This window comes from Entelurus aequoreus, linkage group LG06, assembly GCF_033978785.1.
Source record: "Entelurus aequoreus isolate RoL-2023_Sb linkage group LG06, RoL_Eaeq_v1.1, whole genome shotgun sequence".
In the NCBI taxonomy this organism is placed as follows: domain Eukaryota; kingdom Metazoa; phylum Chordata; class Actinopteri; order Syngnathiformes; family Syngnathidae; genus Entelurus; species Entelurus aequoreus.
The window spans coordinates 37,638,193-37,654,998 of record NC_084736.1 but is presented as its reverse complement, the minus strand read 5'-3'; the positions used below and the strand labels follow the sequence as shown (position 1 = coordinate 37,654,998).

The 16,806-nt window shown below is 39.5% G+C and overlaps 1 protein-coding gene across 4 annotated transcripts in view; it reads right to left on the bottom strand.

Annotated features, from left to right (window-relative positions):
* bin3 (bridging integrator 3) overlaps nucleotides 1-16,806 on the bottom strand; it is a 455,445-nt gene that overhangs the window by 67,411 nt on the left and 371,228 nt on the right. For 2 of the 4 annotated variants that reach the window (XM_062049500.1, XM_062049502.1), the window contains one exon: nucleotides 12,846-12,982. The exons of the other annotated variants lie outside the window; for them this stretch is intronic. In XM_062049500.1, the coding sequence (XP_061905484.1) occupies nucleotides 12,846-12,982 (137 nt within the window). The remainder of the gene's footprint in view (nucleotides 1-12,845; nucleotides 12,983-16,806) is intronic. 4 annotated transcript variants of the gene reach the window in all.

Genomic DNA, 16,806 nt, shown 5'->3' with positions numbered 1-16,806 from the left:
GGTCGCTACATCTGTAAGTGCAAGTTAAAACTCTACAATGCAAAGCCAAAGCCATTTATCAACAACACCCAGAAATGCTTCGCTGGGCCCGAGCTCATCTAAGATGGACTGATGCAAAGTTGAAAAGTTTTCTGTGGTCTGACAAGTCCACATTTCAAATAGTTTTTGGAAACTGTGGACATCGGAACAAAGAGGAAAAGAACCATCCAGATTGTTCTAGGCGCAACGTTGAAAAGCCAGCATCTGTGACGATATGGGAGTGTATTAGTGCCCAAGGCATGGGTAACTTACACATCTGCGAAGGCACCATTAATGCTGAAAGGTACTTACAGGTTTTGGAGCAACATATGTTGTTATCATGGACTTATTATTTCAGCAAGACAATGCCAAGCCACGTGTTACAACAGTGTGGCTTCATAGTAAAAGAGGGCGGGTACTAGACTGGCCTGCCTGTAGTCCAGACCTGTCTCCCATTGAAAATGTGTGGTGCAATATGAAGGCTAAAATAGCAGAAGGGAGACTGTTGAACAACGTAAGCTGTACATCAAGCAAGAATGGGAAAGAATACCTCTTCAAAAATGTGTCTCCTTAGTTCCCAAACCTTTACTGAGTGTTGTTAAAAGGAAAATCCATGTAACACAGTGGTAAAAATGCCCTTCTGACTACTTTTTTGCAATGTGTTGCTGCCATTAAACTCTAAGTTCATGATTATTTGCCAAAAAAATGAAGTTTCTCAGTGTGAACATGATATTTCTTGTCTTTGCAGTCTATTCAATTGATTATAAGTTGAAAAGGATTTGCAAATCATTGTATTCTCTTTTTATTTACAATTTATGCAACATGACAACTTCACTGCTTTTGGCTTTTGTACTTTTCCCCCTAGAAAATCAAACAACTGAATGAACATCCTCTCCAAGACGGGTGATTACATCATTCACCAAGGGTTGCAGAAGGTTGTGGACAAAAGCTGAGAAGTTGGTCAACTTTAAAATCCAACTTAAACTTGAAGACATCCTAGTAAGATGCTGAAAGCTTGTTCCATCACAGCATGTTTTACCTGAGGAGTGAAGCTCATGCAGTCTTGTGCTGAAAGATATAAACATCCCACCAAGAGCGGACATTGCAAGTAATTGTTTTGTTGTATTTGTATCTAATCTTTAACACTCGGCGCGAGAGCGACATTAGGATTTAGTGCAGATGTTCTTAAATCTTTTTGACCTCGGGGCCCAACTTTTCCACTACAAAGAGGCCTGAAGCTCACTCAAATATTAACACTGAATTAGTAATCCTACTCTTGATTTTAATCATATTCAATAATTATATCTAATAGGGCTGTGAATCTTTGGGTGTCCCACGATTCGATTCAAAATCAATTCTTGGGGTCACGATTCGATTCAAAATTGATTTTTTTTACAATTCAACACGATTCTTGATTCAAAAACGATTTTTAAATTTTTTTTTTTTTTTTAATGAAAACAATACACAACCAATCAATCAATCAATGTTTATTTATATAGCCCTAAATCACAAGTGTCTCAAAGGGCTGCACAAGCCACAACGACATCCTCGGTACAGAGCCCACATACGGGCAAGGAAAAACTCACCCCAGTGACACCATACAGTGTTTCCCATAAACTGCCAAGATACCTGTGGCGGTGGGGGCGTAGCTATGGGCGTGGTCACCATGACATCATCGAGTATTTTGCATAATTTACTACAATGATATGATTTTCTCTAAAAAGGCTCAAAAAATGTATACTTACTAATTAATAATAACAGTTTTGTTTTAAACGTCCATCCATCCATCCATCCATTTTACAATATAATTACAACACTTTATGTACATATTTATATACAGATTTGAACAATAAGTTATTCACTGAAATATATTTATTAATTGTGGTTCCTACAAAAAATATATCTTATAAAAATATAAAAGCTAAGATGTCTCTTAAAGCTCTGCCCCTTTAATTAGTGCATACTAAATAATTTAACTTTAGCCTACTACTACAAACATATTATTTACCAGCAACATAAAGTGAAACAGAGGCAGAGGTGTCCTGCCACAGTCAGTAACAAATAAACAGAAAACAGTAGTGGTGGTAGATAGACACAAAGCTTCATCAAACATCTGATCCACTGAACAAAGAGCTCCAAAAATCTTGATCCTACACTTCTCTTTTGTAAAGTAAATCTGAACAGTCGATATGGGCATCTACATCAACTATATGATTTGCCTGAGAAGCTTGACAGGACACAAAAAATAAAAAATAAAAAATAAAAATATATATATATATATTTTTTTGTGGCGGCCTTAATTATTTCGTGCCGGGCCGCCACAAATAAATGAATGTGTGGGAAACACTGCCATAATAATGCAATACAATTTCAAAACCAAACCCGACCCAGCAACATTCAGAATAGCAATAAACAGAGCAATTGAGGACACACAAACATGACACGGAACAACCTAAAAGTAGTGAGACAAAAATTAATATTTATTATCAACAACAGTATCAATATTAGTAACAATTTCAACATAGCAGAGATTAAAAATCCCTCATTGATATTATCATTACAAACATTAATAAAAAAAAATTTAAAATTAAAAATTAACAATAGTGTCACAGTGGCTTACACTTGCATCGCATCTCATAAACTTGACAACACATTGTGTCCAATATTTTCCACAATGACATAAGTCATATTTTGGTTAATTTAATAGTTAAAACAAATTTAAATAATGGATCCCATATTCCAATATATGACTCATTATTATGTAAACTAAATGCAGTTTTTTCTACTGATATCATCTCCATAGCTTGTGTGTACCAGTCAGTCAGAGTAAAACAACTTGCACTGAGCCTAGTCTATCAAATCCGCTACACCTCCCTGATACCGAAGTACATCTCAAACTACTTCCTTAACGTAAATGACCGCCATAACCACAACACCAGGGGGAGCTCCACTAACCACGTTAAACCCAGATTCCGAACTAACAAAGGTCTTAACTCATTCTCTTTCTATGCCACATCAATGTGGAATGCACTCCCAACAGGTATAAAAGAAAAAGCATCTCTATCCTCCTTCAAAACCGCAATAAAAGACTATCAACATCTATCCATTTTTTAATATTACCCTTTTTGTTATTATGCATATTGAAAAAAATGCATTTTTACTCTTTGATGACACGTTACTAAATTGATGGAAATCCCCAAGAATACAAGTTTGCAGTGTCATTGGGATATTTATATTAAGGACTGTGATTGCTTATTTTGTTGTTTTCAACCATAACTCTTTTATTCTCTGACATTCCCACAATAAATGAACAAGAGTTGCCTCGGCTGCCCAACACTTCATACATTACTTGCTATCTACTACACCAATTTTAAACAGCGGAGAAGATGTAAAATACATTCTATTCAATATCTTAAATTGAGTCGGTTTATCTTTAATGCTTCTAAAGGGCTTATTGGCATGTTTCCATATATCATTCCATGATATGTCTCTTTCATCCAAAATGTTTAAGTCCATCATCCATTTCCGAACACATGCATCATTTGCATTTCTAGTGTGGTGTTCATTTATTATTCCATAGAATAGTTTAATTAATTTCTTAAATGTATTTTGATTAAAAAGTGCATCTTCCAGTTCATAGCTATTTAAAGACATACTTTCAGAGGATATGCATTTATTTACAGCGTGTTTAAAAAGGTAAAATTTAAAAAATTATTTCTGGGTACATTATATTGATCAACTAAATCATTGAACGGTTTAAAAGAGTTTTTATTAATAATATGATGAGGTTTAGTAATACCTCTGTCTTTCCAAATTGTCCATTTAACCACATTTTTATTAATTATTATATTAGGATTGTACCAAAGCGGTTGATTTACAGATGTCATTGACGTGATTCCTAGTATTTTCTGGCACAGTTTTAGAATGTTAAAGGTGGCTTCTATTGGGCTCTGCCTCAATACAATAGGTATTTTTTTAATATAAACTCCCCACATCAATGTCCAAATTCATTAACATATTTTTTTCTATGTTGATCCAGTCCTTATCTGCAGAAGAATGAAATAAGTGGCTTGCTTGTTCACAACCGAAGGAGATATAATAATGTGAGAAGTTTGGTAATTGTAGTCCTCCTTTATCTTGTGTACAAGACAACCTTAAGTATGAACATCTGGCCTTCTTTCCACACCATATAAAATGTGATATCATTGTATGTATTTTCTTAAACCAACTTTTATTAATTAGGACAGGCATCATTTTCAGTATATAATTAACTGCTGGCAGTATACTCATTTTTACTATGTTCACCCGACCCCAAAGTGATATTTGGAGACGTGACCAGCGTTCCATTTTGGATTCCATCTTATTTTTTAAATGTTTAAGATTTAGATCTCTGCTTGTATAAAGGTTTGGTGTAATGTGTAGTCCTAGATATATGATTTCTGTCTCTTTCCATTTAATTTTGGAGTTCTGAACTTGTGATTTCTTGCAGTGTTTATTAAGTGGTAATATGTCACAATTGTCCCAATTGACTTTATACCCTGATAAACAGCCATATTCAGTGATGACATTGATATAGTGAAGAGAGGAGTTAACATGTGACAGGTAGAGAATTATGTCGTCACAACACATTGATAGCTTATTATACGGAGAGCCAATTTTTATACCATGAATATTATTTTCACTTCTTATTTTTGCAGCTAAGGGTTCAATAACCAAATCAAATAATATTCCAGATGCAGGACATCCCTGTTTTACTCCTCTTTTTAATGAAAAAGGTTCTAAAATATGATTATTGGTTTTGACTGATGCCATGGGCCTTGTACAAAGCAAATCCATTGTATAAAATGATCTCCAAATCCAAATTTACGTAATGTGCAAAACATAAATGAGCAGTTTATGCGGTCGAATGCCTTCTCCGCATCAACAGTACGTACTGCTGTGGGATAAGGGAGACTTCTAGCATAGTAAATAACATTAAACAATTTCTTTGTATTGTCTGAAGATAGTCGACCTTCCATGAAGCCAGTTTGGTCAGTATGAATTAATTTTCCTATTACATTTGATAATCGTGTGGCTAAGATTTTTGCCAAGATTCAAAAGGATTCTCTATTCATTCAATACATAGGATTTCAGCAGGATCTACCCCAGTCTGCTGACATGGAAGCAGAGTAGTAGATTTTTGTAAAAAGCTGTTATAATTGCAAAGGACAATGTTTTATCAACTGATTGCAATAATGTACATTTGTTTTAACTATTAAATGAACCAAAAATATGACTTATTTTATCTTTGTGAAAATATTGGACACAGTGTGTTGTCAAGCTTATGAGATGCGATGCAAGTGTAAACCACTGTGACACTATTGTTCTTTTTTCTTTTATAAATGTCTAATGATAATGTCAATGAGGGGTTTTTAATCACTGCTATGTTGAAATTGTAACTAATATTGATACTGTTGTTGATAATATTCATTTTTGTTTTACTACTTTTGGTTTGTTCTGTGTCGTGTTTGTGTCTCCTCTCAATTGCTCTGTTTATTGCAGTTCTGAGTGTTGCTGGGTCGGGTTTGGTTTTGGAATTGTATTGCATTGTTATGGTATTGCTGTGTATTGTTTTGTTGGATTGATTAATTTAAAAAAATAAAAATTAAAACAAATAAAAACAAATATTTTTAATAAATAATTTAAAAAATAAAAATTGATTTTTTAAAAATGAGAATTGATTCTGAATCGCACAACGTGAGAATCGCGATTCGAATTCGAATCGATTTTTTCCCACACCCCTAATATCTAACCTACTTACAGTTTACAACCTTGTCAATTGATATGAAAGCATAAGTGAATCACAAAGATTTGTATTTATTTAACACAAACCTTCGGTCAGGCTGATTAGACAAATAAGTACTTACCAAACATACTGCATAAAAAGGGACTGACAAATAACTGACACATGCAATTATATTGTGACAAAAATACATTTACATACAATTATGTTGTGTTAAATTAAATAACTCAAAATAAGATTGAATGTTTTTTAACCAAACTGTCAATAAAATTAAAGTGTAAATAAAAATACAGCTTCACTACTTAAGTCATATTTTTTGCGTTGAAGAAACTTCTCTATTACTTTAGCTCCAGACTTCTTCTGCTTGATATTGTCATTACTGCCAAAAGTGGTGGAAAAGAGTATTATAGCTGAGATAGGCGCCAGCGCCCCCCACGACCCCGAAGGGAATAAGCGGTAGAAAATGGATGGATGGATAGACACTTTTTGTCGGCCCTCTAGGGGGCACCGGCCCTAAAGGTACAACTTGTAGCTCATTCTCTAATATAAAGAAGTTCCAATAATGCTTAATGTGCATGTTACTACTTTACAAACGTACTTGCATAAAACCATGTATGAGATTTGGGGAAGTTTTTAAGGGGCTTGATAGGTCAGTCCCCATTGCCTGCATTGTTAGCCACCTCTTGCTAGCAGTCTTTTTACCATTTAGAACGCACAGAAAAGAGAAATATATGTGTCTTCGTGTCTCACATAGGGATTGTGACTGAGAGAAAAGGTTAAAAAAAAAAAAAAGTACAGTTGGACTTTAGAATGAAATGCATGATCAGAGTAGAGTAATAGTGTGATGAGTGGCCATGATTCAACTCAAAAGAACTGAGTGAGAGAAGATATACTGATATGAAGAAAGGAACATGGTTTGAAACGACCTTCGTTATCAGCAACTTCCACCTAGCCTGCGCTGGATTTCTCACGGCACATTGTTTTCTCTTATTGTGTCTGTCCTGGCCCGATTGGAAACAAAACAATGTGAGATTACACTGCACTTCTATTTGAACCCTAATCGTCACTTTTACACTCCAAGATAAAAGTTAGTGAAACTTGCCTGTATTGTCCTTTCTCATTTCTCAAATATGAAATACTCTATATTAAATAGGCATAGTACATATCGCTTATTTCACTCACCACTAGCCCTAAATAAATGGTTTTCTTTCTCTTTGTGCCAAAATTATGCTTTTATATCAGGGGTAGGGCTGGGCGATATACGGAATATACTGCATATATCGTGGGTTTGTCTCTGTGCGATATAGAAAATGACTATATTGTGATATTCGAGTATACGTTCTCATGCAGTTGCTTTTAGCTGCGGGCATTACACTACATGCGTTTCTCACTCTTTCTTGTCTCTCCTTCTCACAGAGGGATAAAACAAGCGCACCTTCTTACATACGTCACATACTGTCACACGTGCAACGTCATACGCCCCCGCGGAGCAGAGAGGTAGCGGCATGGGTAAAGTTAGCTGTGGCAGGTGGTACTAGCGGAGCGGTGCGAGTGGTAATACGAGAGAAAGAAGGTGCGAATCTGGTAACAAATGGAGGAATAATTAATTCCCAAGAAAAACAGCACAGGGTCCATCGTCTGGCGGTGGTTTGGCTTCAAGCGGGAATATGTTGAACAGACAATCGTAATATGTCAAATATGCGGCAAAAGCGTTGCTACAAAAAGTAGCAGGACTGCTAATTTGTAACATCATTTGAAACTCTGCATGTCAACATCTCCGGCCGGTACCACACCCACAAAATGCCCTAGCAACCATTTCCACATCAACACCGTATGAAAAAATGTCAACAACAGAAGGAGATAACGTCCGCAGTAAACTACCACATAGCGAAGGACATACACTATTTGATTTACTATTATGCAGCTCATTTTGATTTTAGAGTTTTTGAAATATCTTGTGTGACATCATGCACAAAAGTTCACTTTATTTGTTAAAAAATATTGTAGTGGCGTTCTGTACAAAAAGTGCACTTTAATTTAGTGTTGTTTTGATATGTCATCTAAGTGACATCATGCACAAAAGTGCACTAATAGCTTGTTTTAAAATGTCTATGACAATTTTGCACTTTCTGTTTTGGAAATGACATGAATGTTTGTGCCACTGCTTAATAACTGTTTAATAAATACAGTTGTGATTTCCCTCTCTGCATGAATGTGATTTAGGGCTGTATAAATAAACATTGATTGATTGATGAAAGTTTAAAATTAGCATATATTAATGCAGTATGAAGAAGAATGTTTTAATGTAGACACAGAATCATCATACTGCTGTGCTTATATGCATCAAGTGTTCATTCAAGGCTAAGGCAAAATATCCAGATATATATCGTGTATCGTGACATGGCCTAAAAATATCCAGATCTTAATAAAAGGCCATATCGCCCAGCTCTAATCAGGGGTATCCAAAGTGTGGTCCGGGAGCTGTTCGTTACCTGCAGCTAATTTTCCAGCATTCTAATAATACTATTAAAAAAAAACAAGTGGAATAAAGAACAAATAGTGAGAAAAAGTTGCAATGTTGACTTTAATAACACCGTTTTTTTTAAACTGTCATTTCTCAAAAAAAAAAAAAAAGAATCAAAATCATTATTGACTTATCCAAGACTCCAATAACTTCACATCAAATAGTCCACTTTGACATTTTTTGGTGGGAAAATATTCCATATTTCCTGTGTTTTCCATATAAACATATAACTAATTAATTGATGTATAGATCTGAAGTTTATCTAGAGACTTAAGTGTTGAAAGTTTAAAAAAAAAATAAAAAAAATGTACAACTTGTTTTTTTAACACTTTTATTAGTGGAGCCCTTTTGGAACGTTTTTTTTTTTAACTTTGATTGCTCAAATTTTTTTACAATCAGTGGTGTAATTATTGACCTATTTAAGGTTCCAGTTACTTCACATCAAATATTCCACTTTGGGGAACATTTTTTGAATATTTTGTGTTTTTACCATAAAAAATTTTCTTTAAAAAAAAAAAGGGCACAACACACTAAAAAAAATGGTTTTACTTTATATCGAAGTTGATTTTGAAATTGAAGTGGTGAATAATAAGAGTTTATATAATACACAACTTATTTTTAACATTTTTATGACCTAGACTCTTCCGGGTCCCTGGGACCAAACTTGAGGGGAGCCCTACAGGTTAAAAAAAAAGATGTATGTTAAAACAAAAAATATCACAATGGTCCCCACATGCTTTAATTTCAATGGAAAAGGTTCCATCCATCCATCCATCCATCTTCTTCCGCTTATCCGAGGTCGGGTCGCGGGGGAAGCAGCCTAAGCAGGGAAACCCAGACTTCCCTCTCCCCAGCCACTTCGTCCAGCTCTTCCCAGGGGATCCCGAGGCATTCCCAGGCCAGCCGGGAGACATAGTCTTCCCAACGTGCCCTGGGAAGACTACCAGTCGGGCGTGCCCTAAACACCTCCCTAGGGAGGCGTTTGGGTGGCATCCTGACCAGATGCCTGAACCACCTCATCTGGCTCCTCTCGATGTGGAGGAGCAGCGGCTTTACTTTGAGCTCCCCCCGGATGGCAGAGCTTCTCACCCTATCTCTAAGGGAGAGCCCCGCCACCCGGCGGAGGAAACACATTTTGGCCGCTTGTACCCGTGATCTTGTCCTTTCGGTCATAACCCAAAGCTCATGACCACAGGTGAGAATGGGAACGTAGATCGACCGGTAAATTGAGAGCTTTGCCTTCCGGCTCAGCTCCTTCTTCACCACAACGGATCGATACAGCGTCCGCATTACTGAAGACGCCGCACCGATTCGCCTGTCGATCTCACAATCCACTCTTCCCTCACTCGTGAACAAGACTCCGAGGTACTTGAACTCCTCCACTTGGGGCAGGGTCTCCTCCGCAACCCGGAGATGGCACTCCACCCTTTTCCGGGCGAGAACCATGGACTCGGACTTGGAGGTGCTGATTCTCATCCCAGTCGCTTCACACTCAGCTGCGAACCGATCCAGTGAGAGCTGAAGATGCTGGCCAGATGAAGCCATCAGGACCACATCATCTGCAAAAAGCAGAGACCTAATCCTGCAGCCACCAAACCAGATCCCCTCAACGCCTTGACTGCGCCTAAAAATTCTGTCCATAAAAGTTATGAACAGAATCGGTGACAAAGGGCAGCCTTGGCGGAGTCCAACCCTCACTGGAAACGTGTCCGACTTACTGCCGGCAATGCGGACCAAACTCTGGCACTGATCATACAGGGAGCGGACCGCCACAACCAGACGGTCCGATACCCCATACTCTCTGAGCACTCCCCACAGGACTTCCCGAGGGACACGGTGGAATGCCTTCTCCAAGTTCACAAAACACATGTAGACTGGTTGGGCAAACTCCCATGCACCCTCAAGGACCCTGCCGAGAGTATAGAGCTGGTCCACAGTTCCACGACCAGGACGAAAACCACACTGTTCCTCCTGAATCCGAGGTTCGACTATCCGGCGTAGCCTCCTCTCCAGCACACCTGAATACACCTTACCGGGAAGGCTGAGGAGTGTGATCCCACGATAGTTAGAACACACCCTCCGGTTCCCCTTCTTAAAGAGAGGAACCACTACCAATCCAGAGGTACCGCCCCCAATGTCCACGCGATGCTGCAGAGTCTTGTCAACCAAGACAGCCCCACAGCATCCAGAGCCTTAAGGAACTCCGGGCGGATCTCATCCATGCCCGGGGCCTTGCCACCGAGGAGCTTTTTAACTACCTCAGCAACCTCAGCCCCAGAAATAGGAGAGCCCACCACAGATTCCCCAGGCACTGCTTCCTCATAGGAAGACGTGTTGGTGGGATTGAGGAGGTCTTCGAAGTATTCCCTCCACCGATCCACAACATCCGCAGTCGAGGTCAGCAGAACACCATCCTCACCATACACGGTGTTGATAGTGCACTGCTTCCTCTTCCTGAGGCGGCGGATGGTGGTCCAGAATCGCATCGAAGCCGTCCGGAAGTCGTTTTCCATGGCTTCCCCGAACTCCTACCATGTCCGAGTTTTTGCCTCCGCGACCGCCAAAGCCGCACACCGCTTGGCCTGTCGGTACCTGTCTGCTGCCTCAGGGGTCCTATGAGCCAAAAGAACACGATAGGACTCCTTCTTCAGCTTGACGGCATCCCTCACCGCCAGTGTCCACCAACGGGTTCTAGCATTACCGCCACGAAAGGCACCAACTACCTTGCGGCCACAGCTCCAATCAGCCGCCTCGACTATAGAGGCGCGGAACATGGTCCATTCAGACTCAATGTCCAGCACCTCCCTTGTGACATGTTCAAAGTTCTTCCGGAGGTGGGAATTGAAACTCTCTCTGACAGGACACTCTGCCAGACGTTCCCAGCAAACCCTCACAATGCGTTTGGGCCTGCCAGGTCTGTCCGGCATCCTCCCCCACCATCGCAGCCAACTCACCACCAGGTGGTGATCGGTAGAAAGCTCCGCCCCTCTCTTCACCCGAGTGTCCAAAACATGAGGCCGCAAATCCGACGACACAACTACAAAGTCGATCATGGAACTGCGGCCTAGGGTGTCCTGGTGCCAAGTGCACATATGGACACCCTTATGTTTGAACATGGTGTTCGTTATGGACAATCTGTGACTGGCACAAACGTCCAATAACAAAACACCGCTCGGGTTCAGATCCGGGCAGCCATTCTTCCCAATCACGCCTCTCCAGGTTTCACTGTCGCTGCCAACATGAGCGTTGAAATCCCCCAGTAGAACGAGGGAATCACCCGGGGGAGCACTCTCAAGTACTCCACAGTCAGGACCCGTTCCCCCACCCGAAGGCGAAGGGAAGCTACCCTCTCATCCACCGGGTTGAACTCCAACATGCAGGCTCTGAGCCGGGGGGCAACAAGAATTGCCACCCCAGCCCGTCGCCTCTCACTGCGTGCAACGCCAGAGTGGAAGAGAGTCCAGCCCCTCTCGAGAGAACTGGTTCCAGAGCCCTTGCTGTGCGTCGAAGTGAGTCCGACTATGTCTAGCCGGAACTTCTCCACCTCGCGCACTAGCTCAGGCTCCTTCCCCCCCAGCGAGGTGACATTCCATGTCCCAAGAACTAGCTTCTGTAGCCGAGGATCAGACCACCAAGTGCCCTGCCTTCGGCTGCCGCCCAGCTCACATCGCACCCGACCTCTATGACCCCTGCTATGGGTGGTGAGCCCATTGGAGGGGGGACCCACGTTGCCTCTTCGGGCTGTGCCCGGCCGGGCCCCATGGGGACAGGCCCGGCCACCAGGCGCTCGCCATCGTGCCCCACCTCCGGGCCTGGCTCCAGAGGGGGGGCCCCGGTGACCCGCATCCGGGCGAGGGAAATCTGGGTCCATAGTTTTTATTTTTCATTGAGGTCTTCGAGCTGCTCTTTGTCTGATCCCTCACCTAGGACCAGTTTGTATTGGGAGACCCTACCAGGGGGCATAAATCCCCCGGACAACATAGCTCCTAGGATCATTGGGACACGCAAACTCCTCTACCACGGTAAGGTGGCAGCTCAGAGAGGAGGAGGTTTGGACACCCCAAATCTATACATATAGTTTATATTCAATACTTAAAACAAAATAAATATTAAAATATACAATAAATAATACAAATTACAAAACAAAAATAGATTCAACTGATTAAATAAAAACAAAAAAGGCGCTGAATAAAGAAAAACACAAACATTTAATAAAACTAGTTACCTTCACAAGCTTAAAACATTTGTAGTGTGCTTATATATTGTCATGTTGACAACATGTGTCTATCGTATTGTACAAGTCATTCATGTTGACAGCTGACAAGCAGCAGCTTGGGCCTAAGGGGATAATGCTGCAGATGCTTTAAAAAATTCAACAGATGGAAAAGACACCGACAGTTTGCAACTGACAGTATGAGGAAAAATATTGACAAACATAAAAACATTTTACATGTTCTATTTCATACCTGATGCCAAGAATACAAACAGATAACGAAGAGGGTGGGATTGTACAATTCTGACCTTCTCCTGGTTGAAGGAGTCCATCCTCCTCATGGCCGTGTCCAAAGCCGTCATGGACTCTAGGAAGGCCTGGTCCTGCTCACACAGCGGGTTACTGAGAAGGTCTGCCGAGATCTTCACTGCTGCTTTAGACATTGCTGGGACACACAAACACAGGAATGGAGGTTATTGGTAATATTGGCAATGAAATGTGCAACATTAGCTACAAGATAGGTTTCTTTAAAGATGAAAATTAGGATAAACTACAATTTGTAACTCCAGCAAGAATTGCAAATTGCCCTATGTGCCGATACAAGTGAACTGCTTCAATGTCTAGGGCAGGGGTCACCAACGCGGTGCCCGCGGGCACCAGGTCGCCCGTAAGGACCAGATGAGTCGCCCGCGGGCCTGTTCTAAAAAAAATAATAATAATAAATAAACAAATAAATAAAAATACAAAAATACAAAAAAAAAATAAAAAATAAAAATATATATATATATATATATATATATATATATATATATATATATATATATATATATATATATATATATATATATATATATATATATATATATATGTATGTATGTATGTATGTATGTATGTATGTATGTATATATATATATTAGGGGTGTGGGAAAAAATAGATTCGAATTCAAATCGCGATTCTCACGTTGTGCGATTCAGAATCGATTCTCATTTTTTAAAAATCGATTTAAAAAAAAAAAATTTTAAATAATTTTTATTTATTTATTTATTTTAAAATTAATCAATCCAACAAAACAATACACAGCAATACCATAACAATGCAATCCAATTCCAAAACCAAACCTGACCCAGCAACACTCAGAACTGCAATAAACAGAGCAATTGAGAGGAGACACAAACACGACACAGAACAAACCAAAAGTAGTGAAACAAAAATGAATATTTTTAAAAATGTGGACTGTGAAAACTTTCCAGTAAGAGGTGAAAATAGGGCTTTGGAAAACCAGGAATTCTGGGAATTCCTGGAATTTTTTTTAACTTGGAAAATGGTAGTCTGATTGTCCAAGGTGAGTAGAGTGTGTGGACGGTGGAACGCTTCCAATCGAGGTCGTCCTCAGACAAGCCTTCCATGGTTGTCATCCCGGTTCTCCATACATCTGGCCAGCTCATCGGTGCTTTGTGCTCCCGCATCATTCTTGAGTACGTCCATATATGTTCCAGTGGGACGTCCTCGTGACCGGTGCCCATGTGTTGGCTCCCAAAGTAATTTGCTGGCTGGCAGCTCTTGGTGTCTTTGGCAACTCTTTTGGGAGTTGTGCAAGTTCGAAAAATGGCCCAATTAGATAAATGGCCCGGAAAACCGGGAATTCTGGGTAATCTAGGATATTTCAAAAGCATTTTTTGGGGAGCTCACGATTCCCGGTTGAGCTGAACGTTTTGATACTTGAACGGTTCCGATCAGATGAAAACTGTGGAACGCGCCAAATTTTCACGGTGGAATAATAATAAATACCGGTATATGTTTTTTTGGTGTATGAATGATTGGCCTTTCACACACATCCATCCATCCATTTTCTACCGCTTGTCCCTTTTGGAGTCGCGGGGGGCGGGGGGTGGGGGGTGCCGTAGTCTATCTCAGCTGCATAATAATAATAATATTTTTTTGGTGTATGAATGATTGGCCTTTCACACACATAATAATAATAATAATTATTATTATTATAATAGTTTTTTGGTGTATGAATGATTGGCCTTTCACACATATAATAATAATAAATAGATGAGTTTTGGTGTATGAATGATTGGTCTTTCACACATATAATAATAATAATAACAATAATAGTTTTTTGGTGTATGAATGATTGGCCTTTCACACATAATAATAATAATAATAATAATAATAATAATAATAATAATAAGTAGATGATTTTTTGGTGTATGAATGATTGGCCTTTCACACATAATAATAATAATAATAATAAGTAGATGATTTTTTGGTGTATGAATGATTGGCCTTTCACACAATAGCATGTAATATTGTCAGATTGTTGGACAATCCACAACACGCAGTGTGGTAATGAATTGGTTGAAATGGGCGTGTCCTTAAGGAGTGTGACAACAGGTGTGTATCAAGGCCATTTTCACCACACACTTCTCCTCTGCTCATTCATTTCAGACATGATCTATGTGCTCCATGGTGGAACTAAGTGGCAATTCCTTATTCAATCCTATCATGAGAACACTTTTTTATGAGCTGTGTCCTGATTCCACTTTTTCACTTGTGACATTGGAGCCTTGAGTGCTGGCTGATACTGATCTGAGACAATGCCTACATGCTTTGTTTTGTAGATGCTAGAAAAGGTTTGATCAGAATTCGATTTAATTTGATTTGGTAGACTGTGCTCTTTTTGATGAGTGCAAGAAACATAGGAAAACACAAAGAACTATGAGAGCGCACAATACTGCGGTGGCCATCTTGGTATGAAAACCAAAAGGGAAACATTAAAGAACAATAAAGGGAAACTTCTGAGAGGCTATTTCTACATACAGACGTAGACAAACAACAAAACAACAACCCATTCATATCATCTAGGACAGGGGTCGGCAACCCAAAATGTTGAAAGAGCCATATTGGACCAAAAATACAAAAACAAATCTGTCTGGAGCCGCAAAAAATTAAAAGCCATATTACATACAGATAGTGTGTCATGAGATATAAATTGAATTAAGATGACTTAAAGGAAACCAAATGACCTCAAATATAGCTACAAATGAGGCATAATGATGCAATATGTACATATAGCTAGCCTAAATAGCATGTTAGCATCGATTAGCTAGCATTAATGCAGTGACCAAATATGTCTGAATAGCACTCCACACAAGTCAATAACATCAACAAAACTCACCTTTGTGCCTTCACGCACAACGTTAACAGTGTGGTGGACAAAATGAGACAGAAAAAGAAGTGGCATAAAACACGTCCTAGAAAGTCGGAGAAAGTTATACATTTAAACAAACTGCGGTGAGTTCAAGGACCGCCAAAATTAGTCGGACAAAACGGCGCTCGCCAAATACTCGAATCAGTGAGGCATGTTTAATATAAACAGTGTGCTTTATAACAATTAGGGAGGTTTGTGTGATGTTTGTCCTCCTACAGAAACCATATTAAAACAAAAAATATATTTTTTCCCCTCATCTTTTTCCATTTTTCATACATTTTTGAAAAAGCTCCAGAGAGCCACTAGGGCGGCGCTAAAGAGCCGCATGCGGCTCTAGAGCCGCGGGTTGCCGACCCCTGATCTAGGACAATTGTGGTTTTACCTACAATTTCAAAAATTTAAATTTTCCCCCAAAATTCCCAAATTTCTTGAAAATTTCCAATTCAAATGCAATTTGAATTTTCCAAAGCCCTATTTTCAACTTTTGCTGGAAAGTTTTCACAGTCCACATTTTTCAACCGTTTTTGACTATTCCCCCTTCAAAACATTCCTCTTAATTGGGACAACAAATGCTCCTATTTATTTTTTTTGTACAAATTTACGATTTTTCCGAAATCCCAGGAATTCCGAAATGCTCATTCTCAATTCAAACTGTTACTTCGTCAACATTTTTGGCCGATTCCGAAAATGTCAATACCAACACAATCATATCATCTAGGACAGGGGTCTGCAACCTTTACCACTCAAAGAGCCATTTTGACCCGTTTCACAAATTAAAAAAATCAGTTGGAGCCACAAAACTCTTTTGAAATTTAAAATGAAATAACACTGCATTTTTTGCTTTGTGCTATGTATAAACCAGGGGTCTCAGACACGCGGCCCGCACCTTAATATGAAAATGTAATGTTAGTGCGGCCCGCAAGTTTTATATGAATGGCACTTGACAGCGTCATACTTGCCAACCCTCCCGATTTTTCCGGGAGACTCCCGAATTTCATGGCAACTATTCTCTCGAATGTCTGCTGATTTTCACCCAAAACAACAATAATAAGGA